Source organism: Colias eurytheme, chromosome 25 (assembly GCF_061535395.1).
Source record: "Colias eurytheme isolate Ceu_HAF_F1 chromosome 25, ilColEury1 Martin Lab GWU primary, whole genome shotgun sequence".
NCBI classification, from domain to species: domain Eukaryota; kingdom Metazoa; phylum Arthropoda; class Insecta; order Lepidoptera; family Pieridae; genus Colias; species Colias eurytheme.
The window spans coordinates 8818606-8833410 of NC_143004.1; the positions used below are offsets into that span (position 1 = coordinate 8818606).

At 38.0% G+C, this 14805-nt stretch overlaps 1 protein-coding gene across 1 annotated transcript in view; it reads right to left on the minus strand.

Moving 5' to 3' along the window:
* LRP1 (LDL receptor protein 1) overlaps positions 1–14805 on the minus strand; it is an 85074-nt gene that overhangs the window by 47028 nt on the left and 23241 nt on the right. The window contains exons 11-30 of the mRNA XM_090116421.1: positions 14390–14594; positions 13020–13151; positions 12703–12892; positions 12279–12376; positions 11930–12065; positions 11688–11843; positions 11431–11573; positions 11093–11224; positions 10339–10534; positions 8634–8722; positions 8433–8519; positions 6761–6925; positions 6160–6394; positions 5801–5879; positions 2392–2644; positions 1827–1981; positions 1354–1441; positions 980–1180; positions 715–830; positions 502–589 (exon numbers count right to left, since the gene is read on the minus strand). Of these exons, the coding sequence (XP_089972547.1) occupies positions 502–589; positions 715–830; positions 980–1180; positions 1354–1441; positions 1827–1981; positions 2392–2644; positions 5801–5879; positions 6160–6394; positions 6761–6925; positions 8433–8519; positions 8634–8722; positions 10339–10534; positions 11093–11224; positions 11431–11573; positions 11688–11843; positions 11930–12065; positions 12279–12376; positions 12703–12892; positions 13020–13151; positions 14390–14594 (2944 nt within the window). The remainder of the gene's footprint in view (positions 1–501; positions 590–714; positions 831–979; positions 1181–1353; positions 1442–1826; positions 1982–2391; positions 2645–5800; positions 5880–6159; positions 6395–6760; positions 6926–8432; positions 8520–8633; positions 8723–10338; positions 10535–11092; positions 11225–11430; positions 11574–11687; positions 11844–11929; positions 12066–12278; positions 12377–12702; positions 12893–13019; positions 13152–14389; positions 14595–14805) is intronic.

Here is a 14805-nt window from a genome sequence, read left to right on the forward strand (position 1 = left end):
TCCAAAAATCGCAATTTTTAAGACTGACTCATAGATATTATACAAAACCTAACCCACTTCCAGATGACCTAGAGAGTTCAAATTTTGTAATCAGCTAGGTGTGACATTTGTGGCTACAACAGGCTATGGCTGAAAAACAGCGGTGAAAGCACTGGCCTTTTAGTCATTGCTTCCACCATATGCTGAGTCCATAGCCTTTTCGTAGTAAACTGTTATTTTTCTTGTGTATTTTTCTTGTTTATGTGTTTGATTTTTACTGCGAATAAATTCTTATTCTATTCTATTCTATTCTATTCTAATAATTAGCGCCTGTTGATATGGTATGAGCAAAATAGTAGATTGTTAAGTGAACTGAAAACTCAATTGTTTTATTTTCCCTTATAGAACAACGTTTATTCCAAAATATGACTTTTTTTAATTTGAATAATATAATTTACACAAAGCAAACAAAAGTTACATATAAATAGTAGGTAAAAGTGTATTCTTTATACATAATATTACCTTTTCTAGGGTCGACTGCTATGGCGCGAGGACTGTCGATGTCGCCTGCGATCAGCGTGCGACGGTACTGCCCGTCCGCTCGAGCGACCTGCGAATTATTGTTTCGATTTGGTATGAACTGATACAACTGATTATAATTAATTACATACGTAGGCGTATGGCCATGATCATGATTATAACCATATAACAAATTAAAATAAACTCCCGGTTCACCTCGATTTGATGAAGACTGCTCTCCACCCAGTACAGGTTACCGGCGATCCAGTCTACGGCTAAGCCCTCCGCAGTCGACAGTCCTTGTTGAACCACAACCTTTATGTCACTCAGAGCTGAAAATTTAAAAGTATTTACTTTTATTTAGGTAAAGGCAAATCACAACTGAAAAAAAATAGGGACAATTATTTATTTTTTCATCAATAAGTAATGGCCCTGCGGCAAGAGGTGTGGAGGTGTGGAGGTGTGGAGGTGTGGCACTGACCGTTGTCGACGATGGTGCCGCGGTAGATGTTGTCGTCGACGACGTCGGTCCAGTAGAGCTGCACGCGGCCGGCGGCGCGGCGCCAGTCCAGCGCGATGGTGTTCTTGAGCGACGACACCAGCGCGCGCGACGCCAGCGAGCCCAGCTCCACGGCGCGCACCTCGTGCCGGTTGCTGAACACCAGCACGCCGCCCGTCGCGTCTGCGCACCACATAACGTCCATGCATACTACATATTTTCTAGAAGTCATTGTGCGCATAAAATAGTAGTAGGATGTCATTTAAATAAAGCCAAATAGATACGATACACATTTATAGACCTATATTTCTAAAAAAAAAACAATTTTATAATAATTTACAAAGTGTTTATATTACCTGTACTTTTGCAGGTGAAACCGTCATCGGCGAGTCGATATCCTTCGTAGCACGTGCAGCGGTAGCGGTTCTTTTGCGGTTGACAAGTCTACACGAATAGTTTTTAGTTATTACACACATTTAAAAAGGCTTGTAACAATGTTATATGTATAAAGGATGTCAGATGTAGATGACAGCTGTCAGATGTAAATGACGGCTGTCAGATGTATATGACGGCTGTCAGATGTATATGAAGGCTGTCAGATGTACAAATTTTATTTCTTTTTTAATTTTTAGTTAGTTCGATTCCCGGTCGAAGCAAGTGAATTTTCGAAAATCATGAATGCAGTTCTATTTCTTTTTAAAAATAAAGGAATGTTTCATATATCAGCAAATTTTTCTATCTTGAGTACATATTTCAAGTTCTTTCCCTCCAGGGCCCATCGTAGATTTCCACACTGTATATATGTATCAGAGTATTAAGTGTGTATAACCTGGCTGCAGACGCCCCAGTCGGCGCACACGTGCTCGGCGCGGCACGTGCGGCGGTCGCGCTGCAGGTGCAGCGGCGCGGGGCACGAGCACGCGGGCCCGCGCGGCGTGGGGTGGCACGCGTGCGAGCAGCCCGACACCGCGCACATGGGCTCGCCTGCACGCGCCAAATAATAAATATGTTCATTTGTAAATAATAATACTTAAAGTCACGCGAAGTAATGTTCTTAAGCGTGATTTGAATTTGATTTGATTATTTTTTTATTGATTGATGATGGCCAATCCATCAGCAAAAATTAGGAAATAGGAATGCGGCGATTCCAACAAGTAAAACTAAAAAAAAAATTTAAAAAAACACGCTTAATGAGATAAACTAACTTAATAAGATTAGATTACTGAATAGTCTCCGATTCTTGATAAGTGTACACAAAAAAAATAACTTTTATAAATCCATATAAGCGGGTCAAAATCAACTCAAGTTGGTTACATATAAATATACAGGTGAAGCTAATTAAAGCATATGAATAACGTGAACTCGTATCGTTGTGGTCGAAGTGGATCACTAACCACAGCGATCCGATTCATCAGCGCCGTCCGCACAGTCCGCGACCCCGTCGCACAGGTCGGCGAGCGGCACGCAGCGCGTGCGGTTGTCGCAGCGCAGCGCGGGCCAGCCGCAGTCGTCCGCGGGCGGCGTGCTGGCGGGCGGCGGGCTCGTGCTGGCGGCCGGCGGGCTCGTGCTGGTGCTGCTGGTCAGCGCGCCGCACTCCAGCTCGTCCGAACCGTCCAGACAGTCCACGCGCGAGTCGCACCTGAATTCCTGGAAATTTATATACCGCGGTTAGAACGTTTCACTTAATAAGAAAACACAGAAAGTTTTTAAGGGCTTGGTCTAGTAGTGCAAACAAATGCATCCTGTCATCCTATATGTAAATAATACAAATGTACTAAGGGAAAGTTGCTCCACTTAATTTTTAAAAATTAAATCATTCGTATGCATAATTTAATATTCGTAATAAGTACCAAAAATGACAATTTGAAACAATTTTCGTGAAAATTACACCGGGTGATTTTTTTTATCAGTACACAATATTTGCGAATACTTTCTATTGATAACTTCAACTTCATGTTTATATAACTGATCAACTTTTACAAAGAAATTTGGACGAAATATAAAAAAAATAAGCTTTCCATACAAAATGCAGAACTCTATACATTTTTTTCGACCTAAGTTTCTTAGTGAAAGTTATTCAGTTTAACTAATAAAACGGATAAACAAATTATGTACTTATATAATAAAAAAAATGTAATGTTTGTGTTAAATGAAAACAAAAGATATTTATTTCTGACTAGCTTCCGCCCGCGACTCCGTCCGCGCGGATGTCAGTCTTCGCGTCTTCTACAGATTTATTATATTATGTGTAATATATAGATTTATTGATGACGCGGTTGGCGCAGTGGTAAAGTAACTACCTACTGAGCCGACGGTCGCGGGTTCGATCCCCGGTCAGGGCAAATATTTGTGTGATGAACTCAATTATTTGTTCTTGGGTCTGGGTGTTATTATCTATATGTATATGTATTTATTAAATATTATATTTATCGTCGCCAAGTACCCACAACACAAGCCTTAATTGAGCTTACTGTGGGACTAGGTCGATTTGTGTAATAATGTCCTATAATATTTATTTATTTATTTATATTGATAAACCTAATAAATCTTTTGCTAGCATTCTGATGCTTTATCGGTTGCACTGGATTTATCTCTTTTTTTTCAATCGCTTGAATGATATAGGATGGGTCCTTGATGGGCATCGAATGCTGAAGTCTCGAATCAATCAATTCTGACAGTAGGCAATTTATGTAAAATCTTGATAATGGTCCATCATTTTATTTTGCCTAAACGTTACATACTTTTTTATATATTCTATTTTTAACGAATTATTCACTCCAGTCCAAACAGCAAATAAGCAGACTTCTGCTTCTGCAACGTTTAATTGTCCCTGAATTTAGAAAAAATAGTCATGATTCTTATCTATGACAAAAGTGTTATTTTTTGCATTGTATTTCAAATATTAAATTTTTTTTAAACCGCATCTTCCGCATTCATGTCTTTTGCCGGAATTAGACATTTAACTTCTACTAGTCCCATTTTCCCTTTTTGATATGGGAGTGTATAAAGTAAATTTTTTAGATATTTCTCGTTATACTTTTAAAAAGTTATTATTGTCATTTTGCTCATTAGGTAAAGTAATTTCGATATCAGTTTTAAGTTTTTTGATACCTGCAATAATAACGTCATAATCGCCTGCACATACTTATCGATTACACCCTGTATACAATCCACCATCCACATTCATAATGTTTTCCTGTCCTCCTCTCCTTTACGCTGTTCACCGATACATTTGAAATGAGTAAATCTGCTACCTCTGAAGGATGTTTCATTGTGATCAGCAAATTTTCACCACTGTTGTCGATTATTTGTTTTTCATTTTTAATCAGCAATTCGGAATCATCAGTTTTGTTTTTTGCAGATTGGTGATGTACCCTAACAATACGTCGAAAAGGGAAAGCATCAACGAATTATCGTTTTCGTCCTCTTTTTTTATTCTTCGCGTCTCTGTTACTTCTGTTTGTTTAGTTCTCAACACCCACTGAATTTTCTATGTTATTGTGATCTTCCATTACATCTGAGTTTTGATGATGTGATGATAATCCATTCGTTTTAATATTGGTACTTAGAGTTGGTAGACTAAACTAGAAATGGCGGACTAAATTTGTCAGCGCGTCTGTAAGATCAGAATATAAAACCAACATCCTGTATTTAAGTTACAAAATTAATAATCAAACAACATGCCGCTACGTTGAAAATGACTAGAAGAAAAAATTAAAACACCTCGGATCAATTTTGGAGTAAACAAATCATTTTCCCCGTATGGGGATTTCCCCGGATGAACTTGGGAAGTTCAAGTTCTCAATACAAGTTTATATTATATTTCGTATTTCTCAAACCAAAAATAAACATTTTTGGTACTTCAAAAAAATTATATTATAAGAAAATTTATGAGCTTACTTTAGTTTTAAAGAAATATACATCCCTTTACTGACACCCCGTAAAATAAAGAAATTGTTGCCAATCACCTTTGCAATCTATTTGGTGTCATTAACTTTATGTTCGAAGATAATTTTTTTTCTAGTATGTAGTTACACGCGTATTTTTTTCGTTTATTTTCCATATCGAAATCAAATGTTTAAAAATACGAATATTTGCACAAAACTAAGATAAAAATAATCAATTAACAAAAATATTAAATTTAATGAAGTAGAGCAACTTTCACTTCGGTATAAAGGAAAATCGAGCGTAGAGCACACGTCAGAACGCTCCGGCCCAAGGAGCGCGACTAAAGAAATTCGCTAGGATTTTTCCTAATTATTTTAAATATTTTTTTAATATTTAAAGAATTATCAAAATTCAAAAAAAATGTTTTTTAAAGGATTAATACTCATTGGTCTTCAACCAACTCGAATAAATTAATGGAAAAAATAACTTTTAGCAGTATTTATCAATAGATTTTGTAAGGCAAAAAATGGGAAATTTAATGAATTTATAACGTTCTAATTAAGAAAATCATAAGTTTTTCGGCAATTGTATTCAGCAGTTTTTAATAAAGACTATATAAGGATAATAATGCGCTGATCAGATTGTGTAAATTGTAATCGGTTGCAACGTAGTGAGTGCACAAACTTAGCTCGAAATGTCTTTGGGGGAAAGAGACTTATCTTGAAGGCCTGATTAAAGTAACATAAAGTAACTTTATAAATGTGAAAAAATTCACGCGCATTGCGTATATAACACTAATTGATAAACAAGAAAAAAAAATTCAGTTTATCATTTCATTAGCCGGGAAAAAATTGTCAAATAACTTGTTGAAAACGCAATTTTGCTAGACTGCAGCCTTAAGAAATAATAACTCACTTTTCGAATGCATTCCATGTTAGTACATTGAAATTCGTGTTCTTCGCACAATCCTCCACGATCCGAATCGTGGTAATGGCTGAAATGAATATTTTCAAAATTAGTACGGGGGATGAAAAAGAAAGGCAAAATTTGCAGATGAGCAGATGATAATTGCAAATAAAACGGTATTTTTTAATAACCGTTATCTCAGAATGTGAAATCAGCTTTTCAACTGATGCATTAGGTTAGGTTAGGTTTGGGATAAAAAGTTGACTTAAAGTAAAAAATAAAAATCTTAAAATAATTTTATAGAAATTAACAAATTTTGAAACGTATAAGTGGACATATTTTTTTTTAAGAAAAGCAGATGTTCTCACTAGTGCGAGTGCGGGCGGTGCGGCGCGCGGTCGGTGGCAGGCGCGGGGGAGGCAGGTGAGGCAGGCGAGGCAGGCGAGGCAGACGGGCGCGGGCGCGGCGAGGCGCGCGCGGGCGAGCGGCACGCCACCTCGTCCGACGCGTCGCCGCAGTCCGCGTGCCCGTCGCAGTAGTACTCCCACGGCACGCACGCGCCGTTCGTGCACTTGAACATCACGCCCGTGCACGAGCCCGAGTCTGCGACACAGTGCCGTCGTACGCTCACTTTGACATGGCATATCATTCAGGTAGAGATATGCGCGATGCGTATTTTTTGATAGAACAGTTTTATTGTTAAATGCACATTTCATCATCAATGTTTATTTCATTCTTTACTTTTTAACAAAAAAAAACTAAGAAATAATCTGTTTAAACATACAAGAAATAAATCTAAAGGAACGGATCACGGATTATGAAAAAAAAACAATGGGACTGTTTTGCAATTAATAACTGTTTTGCAATTAACTGCTCTATTTTATACTACAGGAAATATATTTGAGCTTGAAACTTTGATAAAGTATAATTTTAGAAAGTTATATTTTAGATTATTATTAAGTATGTTACCGCAATCAGCCTCGTCACTATCGTCGGCGGGCCCGCAGTCGGCGTCCCCGTCGCATCGCCAGGCGGCGGGCAGGCAGCGCCGCGAGCGCGCGCACGCGAACTGCTCCGCACCGCACACCACGCGCGCGCACCACGCGCCGCTCTCGTCCGACCCGTCGCGGCAGTCTGCCAACCACAAAAAGTTACCCGATACAATATTTGTATCATAAAATAACTTTCTTTTCATCGCCAGCCCTTATTACGCTTTAATGTGAAAAAAAATCGATCGCAAAGTCGACAATCGATTCATAAAAATAATGGATAAAAAATTTAACAATTTGGTATACATATTGATAATACCACAGAACAGTAAAAACATATAGAAGTGCTATAATGTCATAATTATTATGAAAACCAGTGTCGCCAAACCCACACATTTAAACCGATAGTTATACAGTACACTACAGCTTAATTTGAGTAAAAACTGACTTAGGTTATAAATTCAGCATTTCAATATGTACCCTAACGCACCATGTTACGGTTTATTTTAGTATAACATCCCTAGGTATATAAGCTGTTTTGTTTCTCATTGCACAGAAATTCCAAATTCGAAAACATTCAGCTACTCCACAACAGAGGGCGTTAGTTTTCGATAGATATAAATTTGAAACGCAACACATAGAGATAAGGTTGAAATTTGTGTCACTCAACATTAATGACATTAACTTAATATTTATCTGATGCTATGCCCTGAGGGATGTCAGCCTTGTTATCGATAATTCAGAAATAAATATTTTTTGTGTATTTTTTTTCTTTCTTTTATATGAGTATAGTATAATGTGTCACATTTTGGAGTATGTTTATTACTACTAAGTTCGTCTTTTTATATTATTATTATTAAATAAAAAACGGAATAGAATAGTATGAATCTATATTTACAAAATACAAACAGAAAATATGCATTATTTTAAATCTTGGAACTGCCGTAGGTTTGCTGTATCGGTGGTCTTTGTTAGACCGCATAGTGCTGTTCGGCATCCAGTTAACTCGTCAAGTTGCATTTATCATTTCTCTTTTAAATTAGCCTCTTCGGGAAATCTATAAATAAATTGGACAAATGAAAGCTAAGGAAAAATAAAATAAAATTTAATATTTATAATGTTTGTCTTTTCTAAAGTATCGATACTATCGATATGCGCCACAAGCATCACTAAAGTGACATTCGTTTGTTTAGTGCAATAATATTCCAGAAAGTCTTGTTTGCTGTTCAATCTATAATAGTACTAATTTCTTACGGATTAAGGTTCATTTTCACTAGATATTTGTATACAATTTTGACAAATTACGACAAGCGAAGTTATAACATAAAATATAATTAAAATAAATAAAAATAAGACTTACCGATGGTATGAAATGCCTCCATTGCTGATATTATTTCGTCTGCTATCATTTTTGCACTCTAATACCGAACAACACGTCCTAATTAATGAATAAATATGGAAAAAAGGTTTGACAGCTGACAACCGACTCGAATATTTTTCTGCGCATAACTGAGAACAAGTTAGGTGATCTTACCTTACCAGTGACACGTGGGCCACGCCCACATCACACTTCTATCTACTTTACTGTTCTGTTTATAATACATAATAATAATCCTAATCCGTCTTTTAAAGTAAACTAATTTCAAATTTACCTTTAAGTCCATCGCAGACCCAACTTTTTGGAATGCAGCGATTGGTATCGCATTGCATGTATTGATCCTCGTTGCAAGTCACGTTAGCTGGAAAAATAAAATATTTATTTACCATTGCACGCGTATTCCTTGTTTTGGACAGATTTTATTTTAAGTAAAAGCCAATTTAGTAATTCAAATATAAAAATTGGTAATTCTCACCACAGGGGCCACCAGGCGTGGAATTCTCGTCGGAGCCGTCCGGGCAATCTGCGTCACCGTCACACACCAGCGAGCCATCAATACATCGCCTGTTTTACAAATCTTACTGTACATTATTCAATGTGAAAACCAAATATACAGTGGTGGACGTTTAATTAGAAACACGTAACAGATGAAGTAGTCATCAAATTTATTTACATTTGTGTATTAACGTATTAGAGATTAAGCATTATTTCATATGAAATAGAACACCAGTTTATCTAGTTTTATAAGAAATTGCTTAATTTTAATCAAACGTTAGCTTAAATTAATAAAATTAAACAACTTTAAGTGAAGTCTGATTTCCGACTATTTTCAGTCTGGACAACAAATTAGAAACAGCATGGTTCGAGTGTTCCAAAGTCAAAACCTGTTGAAATGCCGCCAATATTTTGTTGTCTATAAAGATTATAACAATCTAAAAACAACCCCATTAGTGCCCATACTATAATGTTTCCTCCGCCATGCTGAAGCCTGAACTGTTTATTTATTATCTAAGGCCTGGTTAACTGAACGACGAGCCTTTAAAGATGGCAATTGCCATCAGAATTGATTAAATTAATTTTAGTTTCGTTCAAAAATAAAACTTTTTAACTGGCGGACTATCCACGAGCAATATTTCTTAGTAAATGAAAATCGTTGTTGTCGCTGTACTGCCTAGTAAGAACCTGCACTTTCCTGGCGTCTCTCCCAAAAATTTTTGCCTCGACTTACCGCCTGCAAATTGATTTCATCGACACATTGCGAGGTTCATCTTTGGAAAAAACTAATTTTATAATAGAATTTCAACTTTTAAATGGAACCATCTTTGCCAAAAGAATCATTTGCCTATCCTCGCGAGCAGTGGTTTTTCATGGTCGAGCTTTTCTAGGCACTTGATCAGAACTTTTAAATAAACTATAGCATTGAATATATTTTTATCGAATACTCTAAATGATTTGCAATTTTTCTGTAACTCTAGTTTTTGTCAAAATGTAAACTTAAAATTATTTTTCTTGTTAATGGGTCACCAATCTTACTTTTACCCATTTTTACTGCAAAGTTAATGAATTTTCAGAAACTTTTAGACAGAATGTTTAAAAAACGGTGCAAATATTTGTAGAAGAAAAAAATATAGGCGGCATTTCAACAGGTTTTAACTTTGGAACACTCAAACCATGCTGTTTCTAATTTGTTGTCCAGACTGAAAATAGTCGGAAATCAGACTTCACTTAAAGTTGTTTAATTTTATTAATTTAAGCTTATGTTTGATTCAAATTAAGCAATTTCTTATAAAACTAGATAAACGGGTGTTCTATTACATATGAAATAATCCTTAATCTCTAATACGTTAATACACAAATGTTAAATAAATTTGATGAATACTTCATCGTGTTACGTGTTTCTAATTAAACGTCCACCACTGTATGTTGTAAATAAAGACAGCCTAATGTCTTCAAAGATTTTAAATAGTAAGAATTTGAAATAATGATAAAGTTCCATTTTTAAACTATTGTTTATAGTTAATTATGTATTTTTTTTCTTGTGTTTAATGTCGGAAACAAATGCAGAATGCTGTTAGTATTCTAACTCAAAACAATCAAACTCAAACATTTATTTATTCAATTAGACTTCTTCTAGGAGCACTTTTGAAACGTCAGTATATCTATTGAAATAATAGACTGACCCCCGTCCGCAGTGGAAGTGTTCGGGCGGGCAGCGCGGCGGCTCGGCGGCGGTGCGGTTGGCGCACGAGCTGCCGTCCGCCGCCAGCGCCCGCCCCGCCCCGCACGCGCACGTGCGGCCCGCCCCCGCACCGCCCCCCGCACCCGCCGCCAGGCACAGCTCCATGCACCCGCCGTTCGCGAACGAGCACGCATTGCCTGATGAAGAGCGTTATAAATCTATACTAATATTATAAAGCTGAAGAGTTTGTTTGTTTGTTTGTTTGAACGCGCTAATCTCGAGAACTACTGGTCCGATTTGAAAAATTCTTTCGGTGTTAGATAGCTCATTTATCGAGGAAGGCTATAGGCTATAAATCATCACGCTACGACCAACAGGAGAGGAGCCACGGGGGTGAAACCGCGCGGAGCGGCTAGTTAATGATACGATTCTAACGTTAAAGGAAACACCGATAGCGGACTTTTGTTCATAATATATTATTGTTTACAAAACGGCTACATACATCATTTTGAATAGATATTGCTGTATAATATGAATTTTTGTCATTACAATATACAATAACAAAAAAAACAATAACGAGAAAGAACTAAATTAAATATTTTCTCAGACACTTAAACGTAGTCAAAAAAAATTTCTACATAATTTTAGATACAAATGTTTCAATTTACTCTTTCTGCTTCAATACGGAAATTGCAAATCTTTCAAAACACTACTCTCGATCTTCAAACTTTTTATAAATTAATTATAAAACTCACGGCCATCCCGCAAGTTCTTGGAGACGAGTCGTATGTCGTAGAGCGGCGGCGGGAACTGGCGCAGCGGCTTCACCACGCCGCGCTCCAGCTTGCGCACCCAGCCCGTGCCGTGCTCGCTCCATATCACATCGCCTACATACAACATATAAAATATTCAACGTCGTTCATTTTGTAAAAAAATATTTTATAATTTTGTAAATTTTACGTTTTACATCTCTATGTATTTGTATTGAATTCCAAATTTGAATGACTTTTATTTTTTATTTTCAAGTTTGGCAATTTTATAAAAGATTTTTTTTTAATTCCGAAAACTGTGATAGAGTTGTTTCAAAGCATACCATTATACAAAGCGAGTCCATAAGGCTTGGAGATGGGCACCTGCGGCGTGCTGGCGAGCACCAGCTGCGGCTCGGCGCCCGCAAGCGCGTCGCCGGATGACGTCACACGCAGCCGCTGGATCTTGTTGAGGTACGTGTCACACCTGTGCCACACATTCTTGGCTTATGAAATACGCATACAACCAAATATTCAAAATCAATTCAAAAGTGAGTGAGAGAGTGTTGCTGGAGTACTGCATGACATGAGCCACACCCACCAGTACAGATAGTGGCGCGCGGCGTCCAGCACGAGCCCGTTGGGCCAGTGCAGCCCCGCGCCCGCCAGCACGCGCCGCCGCGACCCGTCCATGTTCGCCACCTCGATGCGCCCGCGCCCGCCGCTCGCGCCCTCCCACACGCTCCAATACATCACTCTATACAAAAGAACACAATATTTTACAATTGCAAATAATCATATCACCACACATACGAACACACGTGTTATACAGAAGCAACGTACGCGTTGGGCGGGTCGAGCGCGACGGCGCGCGGGTGGAAGTCCCGCTCGTCCACGAGCGCGGCGCGCGCCGCCGCCCAGTCCAGCCGCGCCACGCTGAGGCGGCCCAGCGCGTCGTCCGTCCAGTACAGGTTGCGGCCTGACGACCGACACACTACATTATTATTTTAATCGATACTTTTTCACTATACCTATTGAACGCAAATACAAATAAAAAAGTTTAAGGATGTGTAGTTTCGCGTTCGACTGAAACATTTGAACTATTTTTAACATAAAAAATTATTGTATTTTAGACGTAGCCACTTGCAACTTTTTATAATCAGAATCTTCACGAATGTTCCTCGCGACTCACCTATCCAGTCTATAGCCAATCCTTCACAATTGTCTACGTCTTCTCCGATGAACACCTCGCGGCCACTGCCGTCGAGTTTTTGTCGAACTATTTCATATCTAGTAAAAAGACACGAGATTAATATAAACATTATAATTAGCTGAGGTCATAAAAATGGCATTTATTTTATAATTTTTGCAGATTTTTTGAAAAGCGTACGTATAAGTGCGTACTCGCTTTCATTTTTAGTTATAATAATATATATAATAACTATACTATAAATAACTAACTATATAACTATATAATAAATATAATAACAAAAATTACAAATATTAATCATAAACACACCTGGAAATGCGCTCGAATAACAACAAATTCATTGTCATCTGTTTGTACCATGTTATTAGCAACAAAATTATTATTTTATTTTTATTGAATTATTTACCGATGCACATCGCAGTAGTAGAGCGTGTCGGTAGCGAAGTCGACGTCGGCAGCGGTTGGCCGAGCGGCGTGCGCGGCGGGCGCGGCCGGCTCGCCCCCGCCCCGCTCCCGCCCCGCCCCGCGCAGCCCCACGCTCTGCACCAGCGGCGGCGACCCGCGGCACACCACCAGCCACTCGTCCTCCTCCACACCTGACGACACACGTTTTACACATACATTCATTAAATGCAAGCTATTTTAGCTTGTCGAAAAAAAAATAAAAATTAATTACTTCATTTATGGCATTCGAATTTGACGTCAACGTATGAATGTACTCACGTTCGCAGTCCCCGTGGCCCACGAGGCGGTACCCGTGCTTGCACATGCACTCCGCGTGCGCGGTGCCGTTGCGGTACGCAGTGATGCACAGGTGCGCGCACCCGCCCTTGTTCACCGAGCACGGATGTTGCACTATATTAATATAAGATTAAAATAAAGAAACATTATGTAAACAAGAGATATTTTAATCTACAAAATTTTTATAGCTACCAATTTTACCAATTTCAATTTTCACTATGCAATAGTTGGTGGCAAATGACACACTTTACTAGACTGTAGACTGTAATAGACTGTATTAAATTGATATTAAAACCGTAGAACATAAGGACTATAATTGTATGACGCACACATACAAGATTATACACTACAACTACATTATCAGCCGTACAAATAAAAACTTGCTTATTCAAACCTTATGCAATGAATAGATATGATAAGAATAAATAAAGAATAAGGAGGTCATAATTTCTTACAAATAAATTTGGAATAACGTCGATGTAACTATGCTCACGCTATGCAATAGGCGCGGAGCGGCAACGTAGCAATTCATTCACAAAATTATGAAAAACATTGAAATTGTCTACGGTTAAACCTTGGTGCTGTCATTTTGACGCTCGTTTGACTTCGTCGAATTTGTTGTGAAGTTTCATCATACGATGTTCTGTTTATTTATTTTTTTAATATTTATTTGAAATAATTTAAATAATATATCATTAAATATGCAAGCAAATGAAAGAGAACGCTTTCCAATATCCGGAGAACAGAAGATAAACCCACCTTGAGATAGAGAGTTGCCAAATAACTGGTACTCAAAACATACAACTCCAAGCTTAGAAGATTTATATTTTCAACAAAAGTTTATATTATTGTGATAAGTTTAGAAATAAGTGTTTTATGTATGTATGGTTTGGCGCATGTCGTAAATAAATAAATCATTATAAATATCAAAAGGGTTTTTCATAATTTCGTATATTTTGACATTTCATACTAAATTTTCCATTACAATAGGTACGTAATGAAATTATTAATTTGCTGAACTTTTTCTACTTCTCGTATTACTCTCATTGCTATTATCTCAAATTTAGATTGAAAATAGGTTCTAAAACTTGTAAAACACAGCACAATGTACTAAAAAATACGTTATAACTCAGTTATGTCAGACTTATACTAGGGTGGTAGCCGGAATAAGGATGAAATAGCATTAGTATGAATACTTATTACGAAGTTATACTAGGTTTCATTTATTACGTGTTTATTTGTATGATTTTTCCTTATTCTTAGTTTATTCTTTTCATAAAATGTTATAACTCGTTTATTTGTACGGCTGTATATGTTTCTTATCAAAGTACTATTTTGAATCCGCCAATGACCTATAGGTTGCCTCTGTCGATGGAACACGAGCACGGAGGTGGGGCGGTCGCGCAGCGCGAGCCGCAGCGGCGCGGCGTGCGGGGCGGCGTGCGGGGCGGGCGGCGCGTGCGCGGGCCCCGCGCGCGCCGACACCACGCTGCTGTTGCCCCACACCGGCAGGTACACGCGCCCGCTCAGCACCGAGATGTGCTGCAGCTTCTGCGTCTGCGTGAGATACAGTGTAGCGCTAAGTAATGTCTATGCAGTTACAGGACGATATGCTTTACGATAAGAGTGACAATTTTATTAATCTGTAGTTATCGTTCATACCCATGACGTGAAATTAACTAGCGAAGAATAAATAATTAGCTTCTGCCAAGTTTCCGTATGATCTTTCATATATGCGGTAGGTGATTCCGTATGCACGTCTGTGTGT